General features: G+C 47.4%; 2 protein-coding genes across 4 annotated transcripts in view; both read right to left on the reverse strand.

Annotated features, from left to right (window-relative positions):
* The window catches only part of Usp43 (ubiquitin specific peptidase 43), a 67,040-nt gene extending 55,382 nt beyond the window's left edge, over positions 1–11,658 (reverse strand). For both annotated transcript variants that reach the window (XM_051167880.1, XM_051167879.1), the window contains exons 1-2: positions 11,033–11,658; positions 2,470–2,601 (exon numbers count right to left, since the gene is read on the reverse strand). In XM_051167880.1, coding sequence (XP_051023837.1) covers positions 2,470–2,601; positions 11,033–11,551 — 651 coding nt within the window. In that variant the 5' untranslated portion in view covers positions 11,552–11,658. The remainder of the gene's footprint in view (positions 1–2,469; positions 2,602–11,032) is intronic.
* Positions 11,659–14,597: 2,939 nt separating this feature from the next.
* The window catches only part of Cfap52 (cilia and flagella associated protein 52), a 39,942-nt gene continuing 26,942 nt past the window's right edge, over positions 14,598–27,597 (reverse strand). For both annotated transcript variants that reach the window (XM_051167835.1, XM_051167836.1), the window contains exons 9-14: positions 26,919–27,067; positions 23,403–23,548; positions 20,685–20,836; positions 17,055–17,157; positions 15,774–15,885; positions 14,598–14,855 (exon numbers count right to left, since the gene is read on the reverse strand). In XM_051167835.1, the coding sequence (XP_051023792.1) occupies positions 14,680–14,855; positions 15,774–15,885; positions 17,055–17,157; positions 20,685–20,836; positions 23,403–23,548; positions 26,919–27,067 (838 nt within the window). In that variant the 3' untranslated portion in view covers positions 14,598–14,679. The remainder of the gene's footprint in view (positions 14,856–15,773; positions 15,886–17,054; positions 17,158–20,684; positions 20,837–23,402; positions 23,549–26,918; positions 27,068–27,597) is intronic.

Here is a 27,597-nt window from a genome sequence, read left to right on the forward strand (position 1 = left end):
CTGGTCTTTACTTAGGAAAGCTATAAAGAACATAGTTGTTGTGCCAATAATGAAGAACATAGGGTTTTTTTTTTTTTAAGACTATAGTTGATGTGCCAATGAAAAACACAGTTGATTTGCTAATTAACCCTGACTTTTACCAAGCATTGTAGAGTGGCTGGGTGTGTTGATAGACTACTTCATTCCAGCACTTAGGGAAACTGAGGCAGGGGAGATTGTCTGTAAGAGTTTAAAACCAGCTCGGACGCTATGTGAAGCTGTCATTCCCAGCACTACAGAGATGGAGTGAGCGAGGAGGACTGCCCAAGCTCAAGCCTGAGCTACATAGCAATATTCTATCTACAGGAAACAAAACAAAAGCCAACAACAACAGAAGCAAACTCACCGTATTCTAATGCTTTCTTTGTCCCAAGGGTCTAGGGTTTCATCAAAATCAGAAATTACCCACCCATGTCTTAAGAAAAACGGGGATTACTGTTCCCTAAGATATACTAACCAAGAAAACAAGAGCAGAGTTGGTTGACTCAGGATATAATAACCAAGAAAACAAGAGCAGAGTTGGTTGACTTGGGACTGTCCAAAAATAACAAACAAGGGCTCTCGTGGCTCCAGATTACCAAACAAATGCATAGAATGGAGAGGGAAAAAAAAATTTAAGGGAAAAAAATTTGAGGGTGGGAAGATGGTTCAACCCGAAATGTACCAGCCATGCAAGCATAAGGATGTGAATTCAAGGCCCCAGCAGGAGCCACACTTGGCAGTGTGCACCTGTGATCTCAGCACTGGGGGAGGAAAGACCAGAGCATCCCTAGGGGGTGTAACCCAGCCAGTTTAGCCAGATCAGCAAGCTGGCTGCCAGATCGGAGAGCTAGTGTCAATAACTAAGGTGAAGAAGGATCCAGGAAGACACCTGGTGTTGATCTCTGACATGCGCACTTGCACCTGCACACATACATACAAGCAAAAACAAACAAACAAAAAACCATTTTTCAAATTATGAGACATAATGAAATCTTATTCACAATTATCACTGGGACCAGGGAAGACAAGAAATATTGCAGGAGACTGGGATGAGTGTCTAAATCTAGCAAGAGCTAAAAGAAGAGAGCAAGCCCAGCAGGCGTACGCCACGGCTGGAGTACACAGGAATCTAAAGAGTTGAGTTGGTAAGTGAGGCTTTCCTGGGACACGCCCCTTGGGCTAGTATGCAGATATAAGTGAGTATATACCATTTGAGTCTCTCTGCTTCTGGGTTAACTCACTCATTATGATCATTTCTAGCTCAATCCATTTGTCCACAAATTTCGGGAATTCCTTGTTTTTAATAGCTGAGTAGTATTCCATAGTGTATATGTACCACAGTTTCTTTATCCATTCTTCCTTGACCACGTCCCCTGGAGGGGGAGACCTGGTGGCACTCAGAGGAAAGACAGCAGGTTACCAAGAAGAGACTTGATACCCTATGAGCATATACAGGGGGAGGAGGTTCCCCTCAGGCACAGTCATAGGGGAGGGGAATAAAGGGAAAATAGGAGGGAGGGAAAAATGGGAGGATACAAGGGATGGGATAACCATTGAGATGTAACAAGAATAAATTAATAAAAAATTAAAAAAAAAAAGAGTTGAGTTGAATAAATAACTATGGGAAAAAGGAAGATCAGCCATACAGATTAGAGAGTGACTGTCGGGTGGGGGAGGGACGGGCAGGAGGGGGATGGTTCTGGGGGACCAGGATGGTTCTGTGCACTATGTATTCAGATGCTGATCTCTGTGTGCAGAGACCTGGTAGCAGTCAGGACTTGGCCATTGTCATTACTATCAAAGAATCTCCTGTCTCAATGTTGTGTAAAAATTGTTATCCGGTTGGGTGGTGGTGGCCTACAAATCCTGTGCACTTGGGAGGCAGAGGCAGGTGGATCGCTGGGAGTTCGAGGCCAGCCTGGTCTACAAAGTGAGTCCAGAACAGCCAAGGCTACATAGAGAAACCCTGTCGGGGTGGGGGGGGGGGAGGATTGTTATCCATCATCTCCGATTGGTTAATCAAGAGCTAAACAGCTAATAGCTGGGCAGGAGAGGAAAGAGGAGAGTTGAGACAGGACTTCTGATCTCAGAGAGTTCAAAGCAGAGCAGAAAGAGAGCAAGAGAGAGAGGGAGAGAGGGAGAGAGAGAGCAAGAGGAAGAGAGGGGAAGAGAGAGAAAGAGCGCCGGGGGAGGAGGGGTGGCCATGAGGAAGTTACCATGAGGACAAACATGGAACAGAGCAACAAAGGTGGGACTAGATGGCAGGTAACGGGGCACAGGGCTGGGAAGTAGGCCAGGTCAGCATTGGCTGGATTAGAATAGATAAGTGCCTGCCTAGCTATAGTGCTTTGAAGCTTATTAATAATGTAATAGGTCTCCCTTGTCATTATTTGGGAGCTAGAATGGGTGTAGGAAAAAACATAACTTACACTTTTACAAGTGACTAACCTGCTCAGACACCAGCCCGTGAGCTGTACCTTCCAAGTCCTCATGGACACGGTCCAGCAGCCAGAGCAGGAACTCCAGGGCATCGTGCTGGGAATTGCCTTGGAACTGGGAGCCATACTTGGAAACTGCATTCTGAAAGGAAACAAAGACAAAAGTCACCTTGAGCCTGGACACAAATGAATGAAGATCTATAAGCACCAGGCTACCAAGTGGTCGTCATTCAGCCTTGACCTGAGATGACAACACGGAAAGAATTCGGGTAGGAATAGTCTTTCCTGACCCAAGCTGGCATATGGGTCCTCTGATAGATGGCAGCTCAAGACCCTGAAAATCCACAAGGCTGTCTCCACAGAACAGTGTGTGTGTGTGTGTGTGTGTGTGTGTGTGTGTGTGTGTGTGTATGTGTGTCTGTCTGTCTGTGCCTGTGTAACTATGTGCGTATGTATGTATGTATGTATGTATGACTGTGTCTGTTGTATGTGTGTGCGTGTGTGTCTGTCTGTGCCTGTGTAACTGTGCGTCTGTCTGTCCATCTGTATGTATGTATGTATGACTGTGTCTATTGTATGTGTGTGTGTGTCTGGCTGGCTGTGCCTGTGTAACTGTCTGTGTCTGTCTGTCTGCTGTCTGTATGACTGTGTCTGTTGTATGCGTGTGTGTGTGTGTCTGTCTGTGCCTGTGTAACTATGTGTGTCTGTATGTATGTATGTATGTATGACTGTGTCTGTTGTATGTGTGTGTCTGTCTGTCTGTGCCTGTGTAACTGTATGTGTCTGTCTGTCTGTCTGTATATATGTATGTGTGTATGTTTGTATGGCTGTGTCTGTTGTGTGTGTGTCTGTCTGTCTGTCTGTGCCTGTGTAACTGTATGTGTCTGTCTGTCTGTCTGTATATATGTATGTGTGTATGTATGTATGGCTGTGTCTGTTGTATGTGTGTGTCTGTCTGTCTGTCTGTGCCTGTGTAACTGTATGTGTCTGTCTGTCTGTCTGTATATATGTATGTGTGTATGTATGTATGGCTGTGTCTGTTGTGTGTCTGTCTGTCTGTCTGTCTGTGCCTGTGTAACTGTATGTGTCTGTCTGTCTGTCTGTATGTATGTATGTATGTTTGTATGGCTGTGTCTGTTGTGTGTGTGTCTGTCTGTCTCTGTGTGTGTTAGAGACCCAAACTCAGGTTTTTATATTCACACAACAAGCCATTCACTAAGCCATCTCGCCGGCCCCTTTGCTAAATACTTCCATAGTGTCCACCATCTGTCCTCCCCGAAGCCCTTGTCCTGTGGCCACTGGGATCCTATGCATCTCTGACCTTCCCTTCATCATGTCCGCACTCTCTCTCAAGTCACTTCACGGGAAAGCACCCTTCTCACTCTACTCTCCTTGGCTGACTGCATTAATTCTCAGGCTTCTACTCTCTTTGATAACTACCATACTGACAAAATTGACTTCCTAAACTACAATGTGTGCAGCGCCCTCATCAAGATGCGGGCTGTGGGCCTTCGTTCCGATCGTCTTTGAACCAGCCAAGTAGGGCTGCCTGACTGAGCAAACAAAAATAGAGAGTGTACGGGCTGGGAGTGTAGGTCAGTGGCGGCCCGCTTGCCTAGCCTACACAAGGCCTTGTGTGGTCCCAGGACTGCTGAAGAAGGAGGCTGCCTCTACCTCTCCCCTCAGCAAGGCACCAGCCCCCTTGAGCAGCTCTAATTACTTCTGCTCACCTAGATGAGATCCGCAGACAACTTAAACAGGAGGCACGCCCCTGCTTCACCAGCCTGCTGGGCTCACGAAGGGCCAGATCAATCCTGCCGCCAGCTAATGCAGCAAATCCTTCCTCAGCCAGAATAGTCCCAACTCACTCACTGCTCGGGTCCCAAGCTCACATGTCCTCTAGTCTCTGTCTCTGCGTCTCTGTCTGTCTGTCTGTCTGTCTGTCTCTCTCTCTCTCTCTCTCTCTCTCTCTCTCTCTCTCTGTTTCTCTCCTCATTCATCTGTCTCTCTCTCTCTCTGTCTTTCTGTCTGTCTGTCTGTCTGTCTCTGTCTGTCTCTGTCTCTGTCTGTCTGTCTGTCTCTCTGTCTCTGTCTCTCTCTCTCTCTTTTTCTCTCTCTCTCTCCTCATCTCTCCTCTCCCCATTCCTCACTCCCACCAGGGCCTCCTATAGCCCTGGAGCCCAGACCTCAAATTCACTATGTAGTTGAGGATGGCCTTGAACTTCTGATCCTCCTGTCTCCATCTCCCTAGTACCAGGATTACAGGCTTGTGCCATCATGTCTACTTCCTCCCAGTTTCAAAGCCCCGGGTAAATACGTCGGTCTGGTGCTCCACATACACTTTCTGGCTTCTATGGTCTACACCAGCAATTTTGTCTAGCCTCTCACATGAGTTCTGACCCTTTCGGTTCATTGTGAATCCTCTTTCTCTTAGCCTGGTTACCTCACAATCAAAGCCTCTCAAAGATTTTTGACAACTTCAAGAAGACAGATGAGGTGAGATGGACCTTACTACAAAACTGTAGGGCTGGGGACCTGGCCCAGCAGGTAAATGTGCTTACCACCAAGTGTGACAACCTGAGCTCAATCCCCGGAGCCCATGGTGGAGAAAGAGAACCTGCGAGTTGTCCTTTAGTCCCACACAAATGCTGTGGAAGGCTGGCACCCACGTGCATGCATGTGCACAAGTGTTGGGGAAGGCTGGCACCCACGTGCATGCATGTGCACAAGTGCTGGGGAAGGCTGGCACCCACGTGCATGCATGTGCACAACCCACCCACCCACCCACTCCCCATACAAATAAATATCAAATTTTAAAAACTAAGGTCTCTACATATACATAGCAATTGCACTGTGGAAAATATAATTCAAGGAAATGGGACACAGGCAAGGATGTGTCTATGGTGCAAAACTATCCAAAGAGAAAGCCACTTGTGCTGTCTCACACCTGTGCCCGGTACCCTGAAGGCTGAGGCAGGAGGATCTTAAATTCTACGCTAATCGTGTGTGTGTGTGTGTGTGTGTGTGTGTGTGTGTGTGTGTGAGAGAGAGGGGGAGAGGGAGACGAGAGCGTGAGTATGCGTGAGAGTGTGTGTGAGTGTGTGCTCTCTCGCAAACCCTGGTGATGTTCTAGCCAGATGTTTTTCTGCCCAAATGTTTTTACTGTTTCCATTTCTCCCCTTACTGTTTAATCCATAACTTTTTAAACAAAAGTAACGAAACTGAGGATATAACTCAAAAAGTACTTCCCTGGTATGTGAGTAGCCCTGAGTTCAATCCTTAGTACCAACAAACAAAAATAAACAAACAAAAACCAAACCAAACCAAACAACCAAAGAGTAGCAAAGAATGAAGTTTTGTTTCAAGAGCGAGATATCCCTATAGGAACGCCAGAAGTTCAAGGTCACCCTTGCCCACTTAGTGAGGTGGGAGCCTGCCTGAGAAATTTGAGACCTCTCTCCAACAAATCAATCAATTAAAAAAAAAAAAAAACAGAAAAATTAAAAAGTTAAAACAAATAAGAGGAAATGCCTCTACTATCTCATTGTACATCTAAATTTGATTTTAAGCACATAAGCTAAGAGAAATTCCAGATGGCTGAAACCCTTATTATAACCATAGAAAAACTAGAAGGCCATAAAATAGAATACATAGCAAAAAGTATGATGTCGCTGGGTGTGGTGGTGCATGCCTGTAATCCCTGCACAACGGAGATCAAGACAGGAGGATCCTGAGTCCAGGCAGGCTAGGGCTGTACAGTAAGACTCTATTTAAAAAAAAAAAAAAAAAAAACAGAAAAATCTGCTTTATTTTTACAAAAAGACACAATATACACCAATCTAAAGCTTCCAGCAGCGTTGGGGTAGGAGAAAAGAAACAATTTGAATAAAATGTTTGTAGAGAATAGCATAAGACTGGAACACGAGGAAGCAAACAGAGCACTAAGAACAAAGGGAAGTGGATACACAAACAATGGGGGAGGCTGGGCCAAGAATAGACTGGACAAGAAACGGAAGCACTTCCACCTCACTCCTAGTCAAAAAAGAGAGGTAAAAAACAAACCCCGACAAGTTAGTCAATCAGAGGGTTCATTTCAGAGCCTGGCAACCAGACACTAATGAGGAGCGGTTCTCAATCTTCCTAACGCTGCCACCCTTTAATAAACTTCCTCATGTTGTGGTGACCCCCAACCGTAAAACTGTTTTCATTGCTACTTCATAACTGTGATTTTGTTGTTATGAATCATAATGTAACTATCTGACAATTCCTCGATATCCCCCCCCCCAAAGGGTCACAACTCACAGATTGGGAACCACCGTCTTAGAGATTTGGCACTGCAAAAGACACTGGACCTTAAGCGCTCTCACCTCTAAAAAGGTTAAGTGCATGTTGTTGGTGGCTATGAAATGATTCTGAATTAACCATTTTATCCTGTATCCATACCTCAAAGCATCATGCTATATACACTAGAGGCAAAGGGAAATTTTCTTGTCAACCGTCAACTTCATAAAGCTGCGGCAAGTGGATTAGTGAGGATAGAATACCCGGACACCTCTTGTAGATTTCTTAAACGTGTATCTGAAACCAGGCATTATCGTTTAGAAAGAAATAATTGATGCAGATTATAAATAACAATCATCATAATTCTCATCCTCACCACCAAACCCAGTGAAGTTGATTTAGAAAGAAAAGTAGGCACCAGGCCTGGTGACACAGACTGTTAAGCCCAGCACTCAGAAGGCAGAGCCAGAGGCAGACCACTCCTGTGACTTCCAGGCCAGCCAAGGCTACATAGTGAAATCCTGTAGGAAGGAAGGGTAAACATTTAAGATAGGGTGAGGTACTTGTTAAAACTCATTAAATTTGACACTTGAATTGGATGCACTTTCCCTATATAGCTTAGACCTCAAAAAGGCTTATTTTAAAAGTAAAATTAAAAAGTTATAAAACGGCCATTCCTTTTAGTCTGAAAATGTGGTTACACTCATGGAATTAGATACTCGGGAATAATCAGAGCTGAGAACAATGATTTAAGGGAAATTGGGGCTGGAGAGAAAATTGGGGCTAAGTGGTTAAGAGCACTGGCTGTCTTCTCAAAGACTCAGACTTGATTCCCAGCTCCCAGAAGATGGCCCACAACCATCTGTAATGCCATTCTCAGAGATCCAAGGCCCACTTGGGTGTCATGTGGTGCACAGACATATATGCAGGCAAAGCACCCATTTACACAAAAGGAAAGAAATAGAATTTTTAAATAAAATAAGTAAAATATATAATATAGTATATTTTGCATATACACTATGCTACATACACAGACATGTATATTATACACATATATGTGCATACACACACACACAGAAGAAATTGTACTGTAGTGTGCTAACTGGAAAACTCCATTTGATAAGTCAATCGTTAACGGTCAAATTATGTCCATTATTCTAATGACAAAAGGTCTTGTAATAATACATGGTTTAAAAGGAGGAGGAGAAAGAGGAGGAGGAAGAAGAAGAAAAGAAGGAGGAGAAAGAGAAGGAAGAAGCATACAGCAGAGTGCAGATAGGTGTGAAGACGCAGGCAGATCTGAGTTTGAGGGTGATCTGGTCCACATAGCAGACTCCAGGCTAGCTAGGTCACATAGCCCTCACTCCAAAATAAACCAGCAAACAACACAGAAGTGGAACTTCTGTTTGTTTACAACACATCAGGAAGTTTACAATGGTTTATCTCTGGGAAGTTACAGTAAACACACTTCACTATACCACTAGAAAAACAAAAAAAAATTATAGATGAGAGGATTTTTAAAAAGCATTTTCACCAGTGGGATGGTGTTGGCGCACGCCTTTAGTCCCAGCATTGGTGAAGCAAAGGCAGGTGGATCTCTGTGAGTTTGAGGCCAGCCTGGTCTACAGAGCTAGCTCTAGCACAGCCAGGGCTACATAGAGAAAGTCTGTCTCAAAAACCAAAAAAAAAAAAAAAAAAAAAAAAAAGAAAGAAAGAAAGAAAGAAAAAAAGGTATTTAATCCATTTTCTGCTAAGACAAAAATTGGTTCTGTGTGGGAAACTGGTGACTCTGGGCTGCAGAAGGAAGAACACAGTAAACCCATCCTATGTGTGGGGGTGGGGTCAAGTCCCAGCATGCTCCACTCTCCTCCCCAGCTACTTGAGCCTTCATCCATGAATTTGGCAAAAGGATTCCTGGCCTGAGTTCCAGCCCGGACCAGCTCCTCCTCTTGGCTGTCATTTTCCCTTCCCAGGCCTGGAGCCACCATATCCCACCTTCCATGTCCTTAGTTGACGCTTCATCTTTCACAACCCAACTCAGGGCATAGGGACCCCAACAGCGAAGGCCACACTGTTCCCCCGAACAAATCACATCCTCTCACCACAACTGCCATAGCACCTTGTATTTTTCTTTTACATCTTGTCACCAAGTTCTAATTGAGGGCCTGCATGACCGCGGTGTTGACACCCACTTCTCCTCTAGATGGGAAATCTCTGGGGAACAGTCCCTGGATCTGGATCCAGACATGTCACTCGGTCCCAGGATCTGGCTTTGTACCCGTCGTCACTCACCACACAGTCCATATCACCATGTGTTGACTAGGTGAAGGTTTTAATACCCACCAAAGAAGCAAAGCCCACCTGGATTTCCATCCCTAATATTTAAAACCCAAGATTCTAAAATCCACTCTACCCTCGAAGTCTGGTCACCTGCAAGTTGCAGGGGAGCCCCCCAGACTACACCCCCCTCACTAACAATTGGTTATCTTCCCGTTTTCCAAGGCACCGGTGGCTCCCAGGCCCTGGGGATTCAGACAGCAGAAGAGAGGAAATCCTGTGAGTCACTGGCACTGATTACAAATTTCAGGGTTTCTTCCAAGCTGCTTGCCACTCTCGCTGCTGTAGTAATTGGGTGGGAATACTGCTGATGAAACAAGGCTTACTCAAAGATCACCTCCCTTCCTCCTCTAGGTCTCCCTGCAGGAAGGAAGTGTAGCTCTAGAATAAACACTTTCAGGGAACCAGGAGGGTTCCCAGTGCTCTCTCTATAACTCACTTAACACAGCTGCCCCTATAATGAAGCAATTGTCACATACTTTGACTTAAAGACTCATAAAGCCCCAGAGACTTTGCTCTTTCTGTATGTTGCACCAACCACGTGTTCCTTTAGACCTGCTCTATCACTGAATCTAGAAACACAAGTCGGCTAGACGGTCCAGCTAGCAAGCCCTAGGGATCCACCTGCCTCAGTCTCCCCAGTGCAGCAACTACAACCCTACACTGGGATTCCAGGCCCACAGTGAAATTACAGGCCTGCTCTGGAGCACCTGGCCTTTTTACTTTTTGGTCTGGGTTCTGGAGACAGAACCGCAAGGCTTGCAAGTGTTGTGTCAAACACTGAGTCACTGCCCACAACTACACTGTCTATCATATCTGAAAAGCAGATGTGACCCAAAAGCGACACCAATGACATCTGTGTGACTACTGCAACATAGGGCTTCTTCAGGGATGGAGGCGGGAGAGGAAGGCAGTGGTTCACGTCCCTGCGGGTTACATGACAAAGACTCACGCTGAAACGTAAGAAGCACGTGTGTTTGTGGAATGAACGCTGACAGTCATGTCCTCGACTCAGTAACAATCACTAACTAGTCCGTAGGGCCGGCGCTTCGGCTGCCCAGGCAGAGCTGCGGTTTTGCAGCAGGAAGCAAGCCCTGTGCATCAATTATCAGGAACACTTTCATCCGACTGGGACTCCACAAAGGTACTTTAACCCAGTCTCACGACCCCGCAGCATCCCCAACAAGGGGACTGTAGTCTTGCAGATAACAAACGCTATCTCCTGCTCACACACACTCAGGATTTAATATGAATTAAATTAAAGGACGCCATCTCTAAAATAGCACTCTCACTGACACCCTTCGCCGACTTGTCGCACTCCCTGACCCACGGATTCTCAGCACCCACTGGGTTTAAGTAATCCAAAACCACTGCCTCCAAGGTCGTACATGATTGGAAGATTTTCACCTGCCTTCACTACCACTACGTAAGCATCACCTACCTTCAGGCCCTCTTTATGCCCTGTTTCCTCACTGATCACTCTGCCTAGATTATTCCTAGATCTTGGCCTGTCGGTGTCCTCAGCATTTTCTGTTCCCCACGCCTGTATCATCTCCTTCCCAAGCTTTGGCTTTTCCAGGACCGACTCCCTACTCTACCTTTCCAGACCCGAAGCTCTAACTCACCCTGACAGGAAAGCCGCACTCCTGTAACAATTGCTTGTTAAACACAAAATTGCTCCATACACTTAAAGCTGCCAGCTAACTCTCCACCCCAGCTCAAAATGTCAAGGAGAAACTAATTCCTAAAGAGAGCATTTGCAAGCGATAATGTAACACGTCACCTCAAAACAAAGGCGGTAACCAAGGCTGGACTGGCTAAGAGGTATCTACCGGGGACCCCCCCCCCACCCCCGCCCGCCCTCCGAGAAGCCGGCTCGGCCTAAGGTTCACACGCTTTTCAAGAACCGAAACCAGAAGGGTCGAAGGAGACTACAGGCGGCTGGCGCTGCCTACCTTGAACTCTGCGGAAAGTTGGGGCGTGTATTCGCGCGTCCAGAGCGCGCGCACTAGCGCCGCCAGCTGCTCGGTGACCTCGGCGCGGCCCGGCGCCGCCCGGTAGCGCCCCAGCGCTAGGAACTCGGCCAGCAGGTCCGTGTTGCTGAGACACTGTACTACAGCGTTCATGAAACAGGTGTTGCCGTGGTTCTTCAAGCCCTGCGCACCCGGTGGACGCGCCCCGTCGCCCGCAGACATCTGGGGCTGGGGTACGAGAGGACGATCCGGCCCTGGGCTCCCGGGAGCCGCTGGTGCCGGCCCCGGAGCGCAAGCGAAGCCCCCGTCTCCATCGCCGTCGTAGGGACCGGGCTGGGCCTGGGGCCGGGGCCGGGGCGGTGGGTCCCCTGAGCGGGAGCGGCTGCCTAAAGCTAGCAGGAAGCGATTGAGCAGGCGGCGCAAGGAACGGCGGCGACGGGGCCGGGGCGCGGGCGGCCCCTCTTCCAGCGCGTCCCCCGCGCCCGAATCCATGCTGGCCATGAACGGTGGTCCGGGAGCACAGCCCCCGGGGCTCAGGTGGACCGGCAATGGCCCGGTCCTCACCGCCTCCGGGAGGCGCTGGGTGCCGGCTACCTGAGAGCCAGGTGTGCGGGCACCGGGCGAGGGCGGAGCCAGGGGCGGGACCGCCCCGCCCCGCCCCGCGCGGGAATCCAGCCCTGGGGCAGCGCCCGCCGCCGGGCTCCCGCCCCTTCGGCCGAGGCTGGGAATGCACTACCCTAGAACCCGCCTAGTGGACTTCCCCGCCCTTCCTTCCCGCCTTGGAACAGCCCTTTCACCTCTGCTCGCCTTCCCCGCCCATCACTAAGCTGCAGAGATAACCCCCTGAATGGAACCTTCGGCAGCGCCTAGGAAAGCAAAGCCCTGGCTCCGGCCAAGTTTCTGATCATGGAAACCAGGTGAAGACTAAGAAAAATGACCGGCAAGCGGAGCCCCTATTCACGCTCAGGTGTCCTGAGAGACGCACGCTGGCAGCTTTGCAGGCGGAGAGGCCAGGCTCAGGTGTGCGGTTAGGTGGCTCCACCTCCTTGCAGCCTTTGCCCGCACGGGTTATCCCGGGACCTAAACTGGGTGTCCTAGTGGGCTGGGGTTTGTTTTCTTTTGCTGTTGTTGTTGTTGTTGTTGTTGTTGTTGTTGTTAATTATACAATAGGTTACAGTCATTTTCCAAAAACTTGGGACACTTGATAGTCCTGGTTTTCGTTGGTGATGGGAGCTAGGAGAGGTTACGGCTACGAAAGGAAAGGAACCGGAACTTGACCCCCGCTGGGTGCTCTGCAGAGTTCAGGCCCTTTACTGCCCTTAGTGCTTGCTTGGCAGGAAGTTTTCCGCCTCTCAGGCGCGCCCCCTACTCGGTTGCTGTTTCACTCCTCCACTCAAAATCCTTGGCGTTGCCTTACCCAATCAGACTTCGTTTGGCCTTGCCCCGCCCTTGATTCCCTGGGTAACCCTGAAGGCCTTTCTCTGTTCCTTTTATCCCTTAACTGTCAGGTTTATAATTAATCAGGCAAGGTCCTGCAAAATGAATTTCTCATTTGTTTCTATCTCAAAATGAGATCAGCAGCATTCTGGAGTCAGTATTACGTCAGCACCCAGAAATGTGACTCGGTATTTAATAAATAAGTGCTCATCACTTACTAAGTATCCTCCTTTGTCTTTCGCATAGGATTGCAGCCTTAACCTGGTGTCAAAAAGCTGCATAAGTTAATGATAAAGAATAAACTGTAATGTGGAGACTTGAACTGTAAATAGCCACCATTTCCTCTCCTAGAAAAGATACCCACTTGGCTGATTAATTCATACGGTTCACGCCATCACCCTGCTGATGTTAAGCACTGAAGATGCCGTGGACCGGGCCGTGGCAAACTCTGATAAATCACCTCCGGAATTTCACCTTTGAGATCATTCCAAGATCCCCACTAACACAGGGTTTTTTTTGTTTTGTTTTGTGTGTGTGTGTGTGTGTGTGTGTGTGTGTGTGTGTGTGTGTTGTTTGGTAACAGTTAAAAGGTTTTTCTTGGTTTTGTTTTGCTTGGAGGTTGGTGAGACAGGGTCTATCCCACTGTGTAGGCAGGGTTGGTCTGAAACTGTCAATTCTCAACCTTAGCCTCCTGAGTGTTGGATTCCTGGGTGTGTGTCTCCACACCTCGCTAGCACAATTTAAGGAAGCTCTGTCGGGAATGTTGCCAGTGCACTACCAACTACTTCAGCTAGGTCCAGTGTCACAATAAACGCCGGAGCAAAAGTTTATTCTTACTTCGTAAAGCAGAAAACTGAAGGCGAGCTTGTTTTATGAGCTTGCTGTAAAGGCTAATCTTGATAGTCAATTTGATCAGATCAAGAATCACCTAGGAGGGTCTTTGGCATAGTAGGGCAGGTAGAGGTGCTTACTACCAAGCCCGAGGACTTGAGTTTGGTCTCTGTGAACCACGTGAATGGAAAGAGAGAACTGATGACCCCAGACTGTCTTTGGGCCTCTATGTATGTGCTCTAGCAATATTCGGTGACACAATATTTGCCTGGTGCAAAGCCACCATGGGTCAAACCCCGTGAAACGATGAGTCCAGATAAACCATTCCTCTTTGGGTTGTTTCTGTCAGGTGTGTGGACACAGCTATACAAAAGTTAACTAATGGGCCTGGCCAAAGATCTGGGTCCAAACCTAACTGCCCATGCCACTTGACCAATGAACTGATAATTTAAAGGGTAAAGTGTGAGCTAGGGAGATAGCCCCATGTATGAGGCCCTAGTCCCATCCTCTTCACCACATACACGGGTAATCTCACCTCATCTTATTTTTATGAGAAAATAGCATCCCTCTTTGGGAACGGATCGAGAGGAAGGTGTCCACAGCTCTTTTTGTGTGTGCACTGTGTATTCAGATGCTGGTTTCTGTACCCAGAGATCTGGTACAGTCTGGACCTTGGTGCTGCCATTATTTCGAAGCATCTCCTGTCTGGGTTTGTTGTAAACATTGTTCTCCATCACCTTCTGATTGGTTAAAAAAAAGAGCTGAACAGCCAATAGCTGGGCAGGAGAGGATGAGGCGGGACTTCCGAGCCCAGGGAGAGGGTCTCGTGTGGGGAGAGGGCAGTCTCCACGGGGACACAGATGGAAGAGGAAGAGCCAGGTGAGACTAAGGACCACGAGGCTGGGAAGTAGGCCAGGCCAGTATTGTGCGGGTTAGAATAGCTCAATATCTTCCCACCTATGGTGCCTGAAGCTTTTAATAAATATAATAGGTCTCCGTTTCGTAATTCGGGAGCTAGGGCCGGCATAGAACAAACCTTGATTTTACAGGAGTACCTGTGGATTTGCATTTTGTGAGGCATAAAGAGGAGATTTTGGTTAGAAGCCAGCACCTTCAAATTTATTAGTAATTAAAAAAAGAACTAAAAAAAAAAAAAAATTGTGGACAGACTCTTCCTTAACAAATTTCAATTTCAACATACAATTTAATATAGTTAAAACATATAAGGGAAAGAAGAAATTTCAAGATAAAGTATTTTGACTGCAGAACAAAAAAAAAAATTTGATGTGAGAAATCAAGACTGGTGCTGGGGTTATCCAACTTGGTCTCGGGCAGAGCTGTGCTCAGTACAGGGTGCAGGTTCATGAAGTGAATGGGTACTTCCATCTCAGGATGGCTCCATCGGCACTCACGCTGATGATGTACTGGTTTCCTGGACTTACCCGGATGCCCATGATGTTGCCACTGTGTCCCACCCCAACATGAGTCACCTCACCCTCGTTATAATCCCAAACTTTGACCAGATGGTCATGTCCGCCTGAAAAACAATTGCATGGCATTGCTGACGTACAACAGTGAAACAGGCCTGAGCTCACACAACTGGTTCGCTTTTCAACACATTTCCCCATGTGCCAACTTGAAGAAAGAAAAATTGTATTTATAGAGAGCATTTTCTTATTCTAAAAAAATGTGTGTTGTAGTTCATTTAGAGTGGAAAGGAAAAGACCACCCAGGGTTAACCACTCAACACAGCTAATTGTATTAACTTCTCTATCCTCCACCAGTGTAAAGGTCTGCATACATCTATATGTGACTGGTGTTCCACTCTGTGTAGTTTGATTTTATTTTTAAGTTCAATGTGCTTATGGAACTCTGGCTTACTTGAAGCACTTATAATGTCCCGAAGAGTCAAAGTATTAAGAATGTTTTGGTGGCCACGTCCTGTGGTGAATGCCCCCCAGAAAATTGACTAGTTCATTCATGGGAAGGAGCTGAGGCGTTGCATTGGCCAACAACAACAAATGGTAGTCTACCTCTTATCCTAGCTCTCAGAAGTCTGAGGCAGGAGGATGGCAAATTCAAGGCCATCCTGACCTACATGTAGCAAGACTCTATCTCAAAACAAAAACAATAAAAAACAAAACAAAAAACACCGAAAATGCAGAAGAAGGCAATAACGAGAAGGCTCGGGACATTTAAAGGTTTGTTTCCACCCTGAAGAGCAAAACCCAGCAATGCACAGCGTGGCTTCTCTCTCTGCACCTTAAGAATGTCTTCCCTCGTGGGGGTGGGACTTTGGGACTTTCCCAGTCATAGTGCTGGGCTGTCCTGGGCTGAATGTGACCAAGGGGTCCTCGAGACCCTCTGCTAGCTCTTCTGATTACCTCCCACCTAAGAGTCCCTTGTCCTCCAAATAAGACGGCCAGGGTTTTCTTATCTTATCCGGGGGGCTAACCTGTAACAAAGTGTCCTCCTTCCTGAGTGATGTCCATACCATTGATCGACCCAGACAGGGAGCCTTCCAACTCTCTGATTACCGATCCATCAAATACTTCCCAGTAAGCAATCTGGAAGGCAGGAGAGAGAGAGAGAGAGAGAGAGAGAGAGAGAGAGAGAGAGAGAGAGAGAGGCATTAGACAGGAGTCAGTGCAGCGGAACCATCCACACACATGCTAACAAAAGATACTTCCACTTTATATAGGAGGTAGCAAAAATACACCAAGCGAGGGGGACCGGTTGGGATTATAAATAGGCCATGGCGAGGGGGTGGAAGAACCCTTTTATTATTTTTAGTATTTCGTTTTGAGATGTGCACGCTATTTAAAGAGATGTTGATGTGAGATAAACTTGGGTTGTGACAGAAAGGGACTCTTTTGATAAGGCGAAACAGATTGAGTCTGCTGCAAGCATGTAAAATAAAGAAGAGCCACTGACGGTTCTGCTGCTCCGGAGATCTGAGGAGGGGGGGGGCCAAGCTGCAGGCCTCTGGGGAGGGAGGGTCCTTTCTGGCAGAGTTTGGGGGCACTTGGAATGAGAGTTCTGGAGGCTGGCCTTTGTGAAATCACCACCCACCCTCCCCTTCAGCTTCCCCCCCCACACACACACACACGCACGCATCCCATGGCTGCACACACACACACACACATCCCATGGCTGCACACACACACACCCGCATCCCATGGCTGGACTGGCTCTCATCACCCGCATCCCATGGCTGGACCGGCTCTCATCATGCCCCCTCATCTTTATCCACCATCCAGACTCCCAAACTGTCTTTCTGGCCCAAAGCAACCACATATTCCAGAGGGTGGCATTTAAAGAAACTGAACCCCTAATCTTGGTCCCCTGCCTGGGAATAGGAAGAGGCAAGCTGCTGAGAAGGGGAGACTTTCCCCTGATTGGACTGTCCGTGCAGGGCCAGAGCATCACCCAGACTCAGATTGCAAATGTGCTCAAGTCCCTATATGAAATGACACGCTGTTTGCATTTGACTTAAGCACCTCCTCCATCTGTGTACTTTAATCAGTTATCTCCAGCTTGCTTACAATGCCGCATCGCATCAGGTGACCAGTATGTGACTAGCTGTTACACTGTCTAGGAAGCAAAAAGTCCTGGACCTGTTGAGAGTAAAGACCCAGGTCCACCTCAGCCTCCCACCCCAAGCAACTTTCAGCCATTCACAGCTGGTCGAATCTGCAGATGAGAAACTGCGCCGTGGAGAACCACCTGTGCTCACCTTCCTGTCTGTGCCACTTGTGATGATCTGGAATTCATCAGGGTGATAACAAACACACTGGAACAGGTTGTTGGCCAGGATCATCTGATTCCTCCTAAGTCGCCTGAAAAGCAGATCCAAATGCTCTGGAGCCCGGCTTCCCCTCCCCCTGGAAGATGTATGCGGTGTGCGGTTGGGCAAGCTTGGCAGGGGTTGGTTTTTCTCTTAACTTCTTATACTGTTCCCACAGTAAGTAGCACTTGGAGTGTTGTTTTTGTTGTTGTCTGGGGAGCTGGAGAGGTGGTTCAGCTTTGAAGAGCACATGCTGCTCCTGCAGAGGACCTGGGTTCGGTTCCCAGAACTGGCACCAGGCCACTTACAACTGCCTATAAGTCTAGTTCCAGGAAATCTGATGCCTTCTTTTGGCTTTACATGTGCACTACACACATGCAATTAATTTTATTTATTTATTTATTTATTTATTTTTAAAGTAGACTTCTGGCTACTCTGCTCCGTACTTAATGTCTCCTCCCACCACGTCTGTCATCGACAGTAAAAGGACATGGGCAGATGGTGGTACCCCTTTTTTGTTGTTGTTGTTTCTTAGTTTGCTTTTCTTTTTTGAGACAGGGTTTCTTCTCTGTGTAGTCCTGGCTGTCCTGGAATTCACCTGTAGACCAGGCTGGCCTCAAACTCAAAGATCTGCCTACCTCTGCTGGGACTAAAGGCACACAACTGGCAGTAATACCCTGTCTAAAGACACAAGTATGGGGATTGGAGAGATGGCTCAGAGGTTAAGAGCAAAGACTGCCCTTCTAAAGGTCCTGAGTTCAATTCCCAGCAACCACATAGTGGCTCACAACCATCTATAATGTGATCTGATGCCCTCCTCTGGCCTGCAGGTTACATGCAAGCAGAGCAATGTATACATAATAAATAACTCTTTTAAAAAAAAAAAAAGACACAATATGAAACTAGAAAAACAACAAGTTCCAAAGAGAAGAAAGTAGAAGATGCTGAATTCAGAGCCGACCTACCACTTCTCAGGGTCACCATTGGAGCTGAGTGGCACTCCCTGTGGCAGAGTGCCAGGAGAGACGCTTTAATGGCTATTATTGGGCCCACACCTAAGGGTCTGGAGTCAGAAGGTGGGGATGGAGGCCCAGATCTGTGTGTGAAACCAGCCTTCCCTCTGACTGTTGTGTGCACACAACCCTGAGAACCTCTGCTGAGACACCGCAGAAAAGCTTAGTGTCGTTCACACTTTGGTGGGTTCAGGAACACGCAGAGGCTTTTTCAGCTAACACCCTGAACCTGAAAATTGGACATGAAATTCTCTAAACTCTGAAGCCTTTTGCCAGTACTAACACAATGTAAAGATAAGTAAGTAAGTAAGTAAGTAAGTAAGTAAGTAAATAACAGAAGGTTTGGGGTTTTAGAGGACTATGGTTTTAAGATTAGGATGCTCAGCCTGTCCAGGAAGCAGCACAGCTGTTATCTGGAGCGGATGTGCTGGTGGCTGCCTCCAGGCTGAAAATGCACCTTCCGCAATTTCATCTCAATGGAACCTTTCAAGCATAGTGTTTGAGCTGAGGATTTTTAAAGCTTTCTGGCACAGATTAAATATTCTTGCTACACAAAAGAAAGGTGTGAAAGATCTGAGGCAGGCACAAGCCAGCCACTGAAATAAACTCAGATACCCCTTTCTCACTACAGACTTTCCCAGTGGGTCAGCCACGTGTCGATAGGTGTGGGCCTTGGACCAGCAACTCCACATGGGAGCCTATTAGGCATACAGAAACACAGGTGCCATCTAAATCTATTGAATAAAAAGCTACACACAGTGCTGGATGTAGTGGCACGTGCACTCGGGAGGGGAGGCAGAGGCCAGCCTGATCTACCTAGTGGGTTCCCAGACAGTCAGACCTACATAGTGAGACCCTGTCTGTCTCAGACAAAAAGAAAGAAAGAAAGAAAGAAAGAAAGGAGTGTGTGCGTGTGCGTGTGCGCGCGCGCGCGCATGCATGTGGAAGCCAGAAGTTGCCATTGGTCTTCCTCAGTCACTCTCCACCTTATAGTTTTTGAGGCAGGATCTCTCACTGACCGCAGAGCTCACTGGTTCTACCAAAGTAAGCCCAGGGGTCCTCCTGTCTCCACCTCCCCAGTGCTGAGATTATAGGCAGCGCGTACGCGGCTTTTACATGAGCTCTGGGGATTCGAAATCAGGTCCTTGTGCGACGCTCTGCCAAGTAGACTGTACCCACAGCCCTGGTTTGAGCTTTTTAATATGCTAACTGAAAATGTTCCACTTTTGCCTTCAGCCCTCACGCCCCTCTTTCCATCAGGAACGGTGCATCTGGGCATGGTGACACACACTTTTACTCACAGCCACTTGAGAGACTGATGTGCAAGGACCGACCCGTGAGCCGATGAATTCAAAACCAGCCTTGACAACACAATGGTGTCCCATCTCAAAAAAAGAGGTACAATTATGCCAAGGCAGTTATCCCAGCGATAGTAGAGGGGTGATAGGTTAAAGGAAAATTGGAGGAAAGGGTTTGGTTCCAAAATAAAAAGCAGGGGGCAAAAAGCCCAGAAAAACGTCATCTTTGGAAATCCTCTGGATGGCTCCTATGATGACATTCACATGTCGTGGGCTACATAGTTTTGTTGCCATTTTCTATGGGTCAGTGATTTACTCACAGTGTAAACGGTCCCTGAGAATGTGGCCAGCTGGAGGAACGCCCCTCCCTGCCTTGTAGCTTTCCTTGTCCATTTGTAGCATTTAGGTTTAATGGAGTCACCGTAAGTCATGCTTGACTGCATGTATCTGGAAAATTACTTCCCTGTCTGCCCAGAAATGTCTGCTATTTAGTTCTTTCCGGAGACCATATTTCCCACACTGGCACCTGTAACCTTTGGGCAGCCTGGGAGACAAGGCCTTCTGCCAACCTTGTGCTGCTGTGGTGGGTGAATCCTCACTGTCACGTGACCGGATTTAGAATCACCTGGGAGATACAACTTGGGCATATCTGTGAGAATGTTTCTAGGGACGGTCACCTGCATCAGAAAGGCCACCTGGATGCACTATCCTGTTAGCTGGCATCTGGACTGGATCAAAAGGGCGATGTGGGAGCCTTGACTCAGTAGTTAAGAGTAACTCTGTGGTGAAGAGCACTGGCTGCTCTTCCAGGGAGCCAGGGGACCAGAGTTCAATGCCAAGCACCTACATTGTGGCTCACAACTGTCTGTAACTCCAACTGCAGGGGATCTGATGCCCTCTTCTGGTCTCTGCACACATGTGGTACATATACATGCAATCAAGTCCCCCCAGGAAACACTGATGGGAGAAGGCAAGCCAAGTACCACATTCCTTTCCCTCCTTCCTAATGCAGAGGCAGTATGACCAGCCACCTCAGACTCTTGCAGCCGTGCCTCCCCACCATAAAGGGGTGCATCCTCATGCTGGGCACCAAAAATAAACCCTGTACTCCTTAAGTTGTCAAATATGTTGTCACAAGAAGAAAAGAAACTACTACGAACCTTTTTCGGGATCTTTGCTCTTGTTCACTAAAATGCTGACGTGCTTGGGTTTTTGGTTTTTGGGTTTTAAGTGTTGTGTTGTCCTCCCCACCCATCCCAGGTACCTACACAAGGTCCCAAATGATGCACGTCCCGTCGGTGCTGGCAGTGACACACTCCTCATTGCTCTTCTTCACCCTGATGCAGGACACAGAAGACTGATGCTCCTTCAGCGCCTCCTCCAGCTTCTGAGTCTGGCAGCCTACATGCCACACCCTCACCTGTGGGCGCCAAAGCACAGGCTAGCAGCAACACAACCCTGGGACTTTGGGAGGGATGCAGAGAGACACAGTGTTTCCATCTCTGCTGAGTGCGGCTATTTCGTCCGTTCCCTGTTCCCATCACCCACTGGAGAGTGAGCGGTGCTGCTGCTGCTGCTGCTGCCAGTCTCCAGCCTGGGACAGTACCATGCTCCCACCACGAGAATCGATATTGCAAGGGCTTCTGCTAAAGCCCGGAGGAAGAACCTGTCTCCCCACTTCTGCTGAGCATCGCTCTCTCAAATTTCTCATGGCATCAGGAAAGCTCTTGCTACCTAGAGCCATATTTAAACTGTCACATCAGCTGTTCGGTTTTAATCACTGGAAAACCAACGTTATTCAACCTCAGAGAATCTAATAGCCGTTGCGTTTTATAGATTGAGAAAGAGTCTCACTACATAGCCCACACTGCTCCTTGGACTTAAGGTGAATTCCTGGCTATCGGAAAGTGTGTGCCATTGCACTGGGCCCAATATCTACTTCCTATGGCAAACATTTTCATATATATATATATATGCATATAGCAAGAATTACTGAAAGAGGCCAAGAATTTGAAGAAGAAAAAAAAAAGGCAAGGAGGTATATCTGGGAGGATTTTGAGGGAAGAAACAGAAGGGGAAATAATGTGATTATCATCTCAAAAATGAAAAAAAAAAAGTTTTTAGAAAGTCAGTACAGAGAGCATGGTGGCACACACCTTTAATCCCTGAAACTCAGGAAGCAGAGGCAGGTAGATCTCTCAAGTTTGAGGCTATCCTGGTGTACAGATTGAGTTCCAGGACAGCCAGGGCTACACAGAAACCCTGTCATGAAAAAAAAATTTTTTTAATTAAATAAAAGTCTGTGAAAAGTTTACAAAGGGGGCCTTCGGTGGCTGAGTGGGCAGGGGCAAGAGTTGAGGGAGGGACTTGGAAAGTCCAACAAACAGGCCAAACACAATGCAAGTGTCAAGTGTCACTTCTCCCAAAGTGAGCTTAGGTGCCTAGAATTCACACAGTCTGGGCCAGGACAAGTTTGGGCATCAGCAAGACAAATGCTCCTGAAGTGTGATGGAACAAGTGAGGATGAGGTGATGGTGACAAATGAGAAGGGACTGAATCAAAGCCAGTGATAGCCTTCCCGGAGGCGGAGTGGGAGGGGGCAGGGGCAAGGGGTGGGTGTGGCTGGTCAGATAGAAAGGCTCCTGATGTCACACACACACACACACACACACACAGAGAGAGAGAGAGAGAGAGAGAGAGAGAGAGAGAGAGAGAGAGAGAGAGAGAGAGAGAGAACACAATGTTTTGTCCTCAAGAGAATTGCTATTTTCCCTTTGTACTGCAGGACTCTGAAACACAGAGAAGGCTAGAGGAGCCATTTCAGCCCAGCCATTCAGGCCAATTGCCCAGATCCTGCCAAGGGTTTTCCCAAGATGTTGGATCTGTGTCCACTCTGAGAAAGTCCTCCTATGATAGCTGAGAAGGGTGAGAACACCCCCATGTAGACAAAAACAAGGCTTTGGGATTCAAAAACAAAACTGGGAGTGTAGGGGGAGAGACCCTCCCCCCAAATGAGCCTATGTGTGAGATGCTTTTAGGATCTTCCCAATGACGATGAAAAAGTTGAATGTAGTGACATTAGGGCAATAGCCAAGGTAAGATAAAAACAACTGACTCGGCTATGGGCCCTGGAGGAAAAGAATGAGTCTCTCACGCTGGCAGAGCATGAGCTCGGTTCACAGCCTGGTTCCGAAGAGGCTGTATTTCCATCTGCAGCTTACATACCCTTTCTGTCAACAGGTAGATTTAATATCTGTTTAAAGCACTAGAGCTTTAATTTAAGATGTATTTTACAAGCCCATCAACATCTTAATTTGACCCTTCCTGAGTTCTAGTGCAGGCAGGTCTATATTTTAAAATGAAATTGGGCGGGGAGGTGGTGGTGCATACCTTTAATCACAGCACTGGGGAGGCATAGACAGGCTGGTCGCTGTGAGTTCGAGGCCAGCCTGGTCTACAAAGTGAGTCCAGGACAACCAAGGCTAACACGGAGAGACCCTGTCTCAAAACAAAACAAAAACGCAAATAAAATGGAATGGAGGCGCTGACAAAATGGCTCAGCACTTAAGGGCACACTGGCTGCTCTTCTGGAGGACCTGGGCTTGGTTCCCAGCACTCACATAGCAGCTAACAACAGTCTGTAACTCCAGCCTCAGGGGATCTTATGCCCTCTCCTGGCCCATGGTATACATTGCATGCAAACACCCATATACCAAAAAAAAAAAAAAAATTTTTTTAACTAAAAAAGAAAATAAAAATGAAAAACGGATAGCCTCCTATGAGTTAGTTGCTCTAAATCAGAGACTTTTAAAAAATTTATTTATTATTAGAAGTGGTCATCAGATCTCATTATAGATGATTGTGAGGCACCATGTTGTTGCTGGGAATTGAACTTAAGACCTTTGGAAGAGCAGCCAGTGTTCTTAACCTCTGAGCCATCTCTCCTAAATTAAAGACATTTAAAACAATGCATTTTAGAACTGTACCTCCCCTTCTCCGCCACCACTGATGATCCGTTTACAGTCGCTGGTGGTAGCAATGGCTGTCACTCCAATCCTATGAGCACTGTTGATGGTGTACAGCAGCCGACCTGTCTCTGGAGCGAAGGCTCGGATTTTTCCATCATCCCATGCTAGCATGAGGAGGCAAAAGGCAGGTTGGCCCGGTCAGTGTACTCACCACCTTTCTCTGCAGATTGACACTCCCCTGAATCATCAATGGGAGTTAAGACTGTAAGGAGAGGCTAGCCCTAACAGCTGCCAATACTCTTTGTGCCCTTACCCCCAACCTTCCAAACTGGTTGCTTCTGGAAAGAGAGTGAAGAACTTTGTCTGGGGTGCACCTGCCCTGTCCAGCGTGGGTCTCATGCTCTGTGAAGGAGGCGTGTCCTCACTTTACCATGCATTGTAGACCGCTACCCTCATCCATGTAATTGGTTTTTGTTTGGCTGGTTGGTTGGTTGGTTTTGGTTTTTCAAGGCAGGGTTTCTCTTTGTAGCCCTGGCTGTCCTGTAACTCACTCTGTAGATCAGGCTGGCCTCAAATTCAGAAATCCCCCTGCCTCTGCTTCCCAATGTTCTGTGGGCTCTGCTCTTAAAGGACCCCGCCTCCACCTCTGCTGACACCACCCGTTCCGGCCACAGCGTGCTCCAGTGTCCTCTCAATCTTTCCTTTCCTGCACTCCTACTTCCATTTAGTCATCTAACACCAAGTCACCTTCCTGATCAAGATCTCCCCAATGCTCCCCCCAATCCTAGAATTAAAATCCAACTTTTTAAAAAATACTGATTTTTTTTAAAGGTATGTGTAACTGTGTGGGAGTGTGTACATATAGATGCAGGTGGCCAAGGAGGGCAGGAGAGAGCGTCAGCTTTGTGAGCTGCCTGGCGTGGGTGCTGGGAACTGAACTCTGCAAGACAGACATGAACTTTTAACCACTGGGTCATCTCTCCAGCCCCGAATCCAACTCTTTATTCTGCGCACTAACTCGGGGTGCCAGGTGCCCACCTGCCTCTTCAGCCTTCTCTTCAATCACTCCTCCCAAAGCCGTGCCCCCACACCCTGAATTAATAAGCTCCAGACACACCCACAGTTTTGCTACCCCTTAAAATGCATCAAGTGATTTTCCACCTCCAGACCTTCACGCTTGCTGTTGCCTCTACCTAGAATACCGTGTTCTGCAGGCATCTGTGTTGCTTTAGTGCTGTCTCTTGAGCTTAGCGATTTTAAACAGGATGCTCAAGGTAGATTCCCTTTCAGCATTTCATTCAGGAAGGGAAGGGGCACGCCATGGCGGGTGTTTGGAGGAAGAACATTCCAGGCCAACCGAACAGTGAGAGTAAAATATGCCTGGTGTGTTTGTAGAACAGGGGAGATGCAAGCATAGGGGTGGAGGGGGTGGGGGTGGGGTGGGGTGAGCAGGTGGATAAGGAGAGGAGCAGGGAAAGTCCTATGGGGCCTTGCTTGTGATTGCTGGGGCTTTGCCTTTTGCGGAGAAGGGGAGGGGAGGGGAGGAGACTTGAAAAACCCAGCAAATAGCCAGACTCATTCTAACCTTTTAAAGCAGATTTTTGGTTTCTGTGAGAAGAATTAACTGGTGGGTAAGAGTGGAGGCAAACAGAGGTCACAGGAACTACTGGAGTGATCTAGAAGAGTGGGCAGCAGCAAGGACCAGGGTGGAGATGGCGATCAGTGACGTACCTAAGTGGCCGAGCCTTGAGGTGGAGCCAGTGGAGCATATAGATAAAAGGTGTAAAGAAACAGAGCCGGCCTGGGGCAGTGGTGGCACACGCCTTTAATCCCAGCACTCGGGAGGCAGAGGCAGGCAGATCGCTGTGAGTTCGAGGCCAGCCTGGTCTACAAAGGGAGTCCAGGACAGCCAAGGCTACACAGAGAAACCCTGTCTCGAAAAAAAAAAAGAAAAAGAAAAAGAAAAGAAAGAAAGAAAGAAAAGGGGGGAAAAAAGAAAGAAAAAAAAAAGAGGACCTGTCATTTCTGAGTACAGTGTAAAGCATCAGGGGTGAAGAGATGGTGTGGGAGCAGACAAGGAGGAAACACAGCCAGGCGCCCAGGTCTCTGTTTTAAAAGCTTCACTCACATCCACTTGGCTTCTCCCTGATGTAAACCAATACATTTATTTTTGACAACTGGGGAAATTTGATATAGGTTACTCATAAGATGATATTAAGAAACTATTGTTTCCTAGGAAAATATTTTTAGATATATACTGAAATATTTAGAGGAGGAGCAATGTGGTGTCTCTAGTTTGGGAGGGGGGTGGTTTCTCGAGTCAGGGTGTCCTGTGGCCCAGGCTAGGTCGATCTTTCTATGTAACCAACAATGACCTTGAACTCCTAGTCCTCTGGCTCTGCCTCCCAAGTGCCAGACTGGTAGGTGTTCAACACCATGCTCAGCTCATGGTATCTATCATTTATGTTAAAGCATAAGTTTGGCATAAATTGTATTCTAAATTTTTCCTTTTAAGGACTAGAGAGATGGCTCAGTGGTTAAGAATACCAGTTGCTCTTCCAGAGGACCCAAGTTCAATTCCCAGCAGCCACATGTCCGTAACTCCAGTTATGGGGAATCCAGTCCTCTCTTATGCTGCTGAGGACACCAGGCGGACATGTGGAACACAGACATACATGCAGGCAAAACACCCATACACATAGAAATAAATCAATAAATAGACGTTTGAAAACGCTTTTCCTTCCACCCCCGCACTTGGGAGGTAGAGTCAGGAAGATGAGGAGCTCAAAGTCATCCTCAACTCCACAGCAAGTTCAAGACCAGCATGGGTTATGTGAGACCCTTAGGACAACAACAACAGCGAAGCAAAGCAAAACTGTCTGCATGCACATAGACTTATGTGCATGAACATAAAATTAACAAGTCTTGGGGGTATTTCTTAGTTTGGGTTGGATTTTTTTTCTCTCCTATACAAATGAATTCTAAGCCAAGGCCCTAGACATACTAAGTCTCCAATTCAGCTCAGCATCAACTACTTTTCCTAGCAAGAAAAACATCCCTGAAAAAAAAAAAAATTAATTAAATAAATAAATAAGAAAAACATCCCTGGTAAGAGAAGCAGTTTGAGAGACACAGTTTTTCCAAGCTAGGACACCTCCTGGGTAGAAGGGAACTCTAAGACCCTAAGGTAGGTTCTCAATCTGTGGGTCATGACCCCTTTGGGAGTAGACCAACCCTTTCGTGGGAACTGTGTTAAAGGGCTGCAGCATCGGGAAGGTTGGGAACCACTACCCTAAGGGAAGGAGGGCAGATGGCAGAAGACTGTCCCTGGTGACCCACACACAGACAATAAGAATGACAGGAATTAAAACCTCAGCCAGAACCTGCATCCAAATCTCCATTGGAAGTAACCACCAAATTTTCTGTTGTTTGGTTGCTGGTTTGAGACAGGGTCTCATGTAGCACAGGCTGGCCTCTGGAGCTCAGGGATAGCCTCTGGCTTGTAAGCATGTGCCACCATGAGCATCCTGTTACCTGAGATGATGCTCTTGCCGTCTCTCATGAAGTCGATGCCATGGCATGTCATGTTGGGCACAGTGATCCGAAGCAGCTCCCGGTTGGATCTCGTGTGCCACACCCTGATGTCTTTCTTGGCACACGTGGCAAACAGCTCGGCAGTACCACTACAAAGAAGCCATGGGGGATAAGAGGTGCAGCCATCAAAGATGCACAGCGTTCAATGTGTATTTGGTATCAAATGTGCCTCATAAGGGTGTGGGGCAGGGTACACTTTGGATGTCGGCTACCTAAAGGTGTGATTTAGAGATTTCTTGTGTGGAGTGACACTCAATTCCTCACATCCTCTGTGGAAAATATTTTGTAATCTTTTCACTCCTGGAAGAGTTGGGATAGAGTTGTTTATAAACAGAAAGTTGAGCTGGGCACAGTGATGCACACCTTTAATCCCAGCACTCGGGAGGCAGAGGCAGGCAGATCTCTGTTAGCTCTAGGCCAGCCTGGTCTACAAAGCAAGTTTAGGGCAGTCAAGTCTACACAGAGAAACCCTGACTTCAAAAACAAAAACAAACAAAAAACCCCCAAAAGATATTAGAGCCTCTTCTGTTTTAAGGTTTACTCACTTTAAAATTGACAGTAAAGCTGGGCGGTGGTGGTGCATGCCTTTAATCCCAGCACTCCAGCACTCAGGAGGCAG

This window comes from Acomys russatus, chromosome 25 (assembly GCF_903995435.1).
Source record: "Acomys russatus chromosome 25, mAcoRus1.1, whole genome shotgun sequence".
Classification (NCBI taxonomy): Eukaryota; Metazoa; Chordata; class Mammalia; order Rodentia; family Muridae; genus Acomys; species Acomys russatus.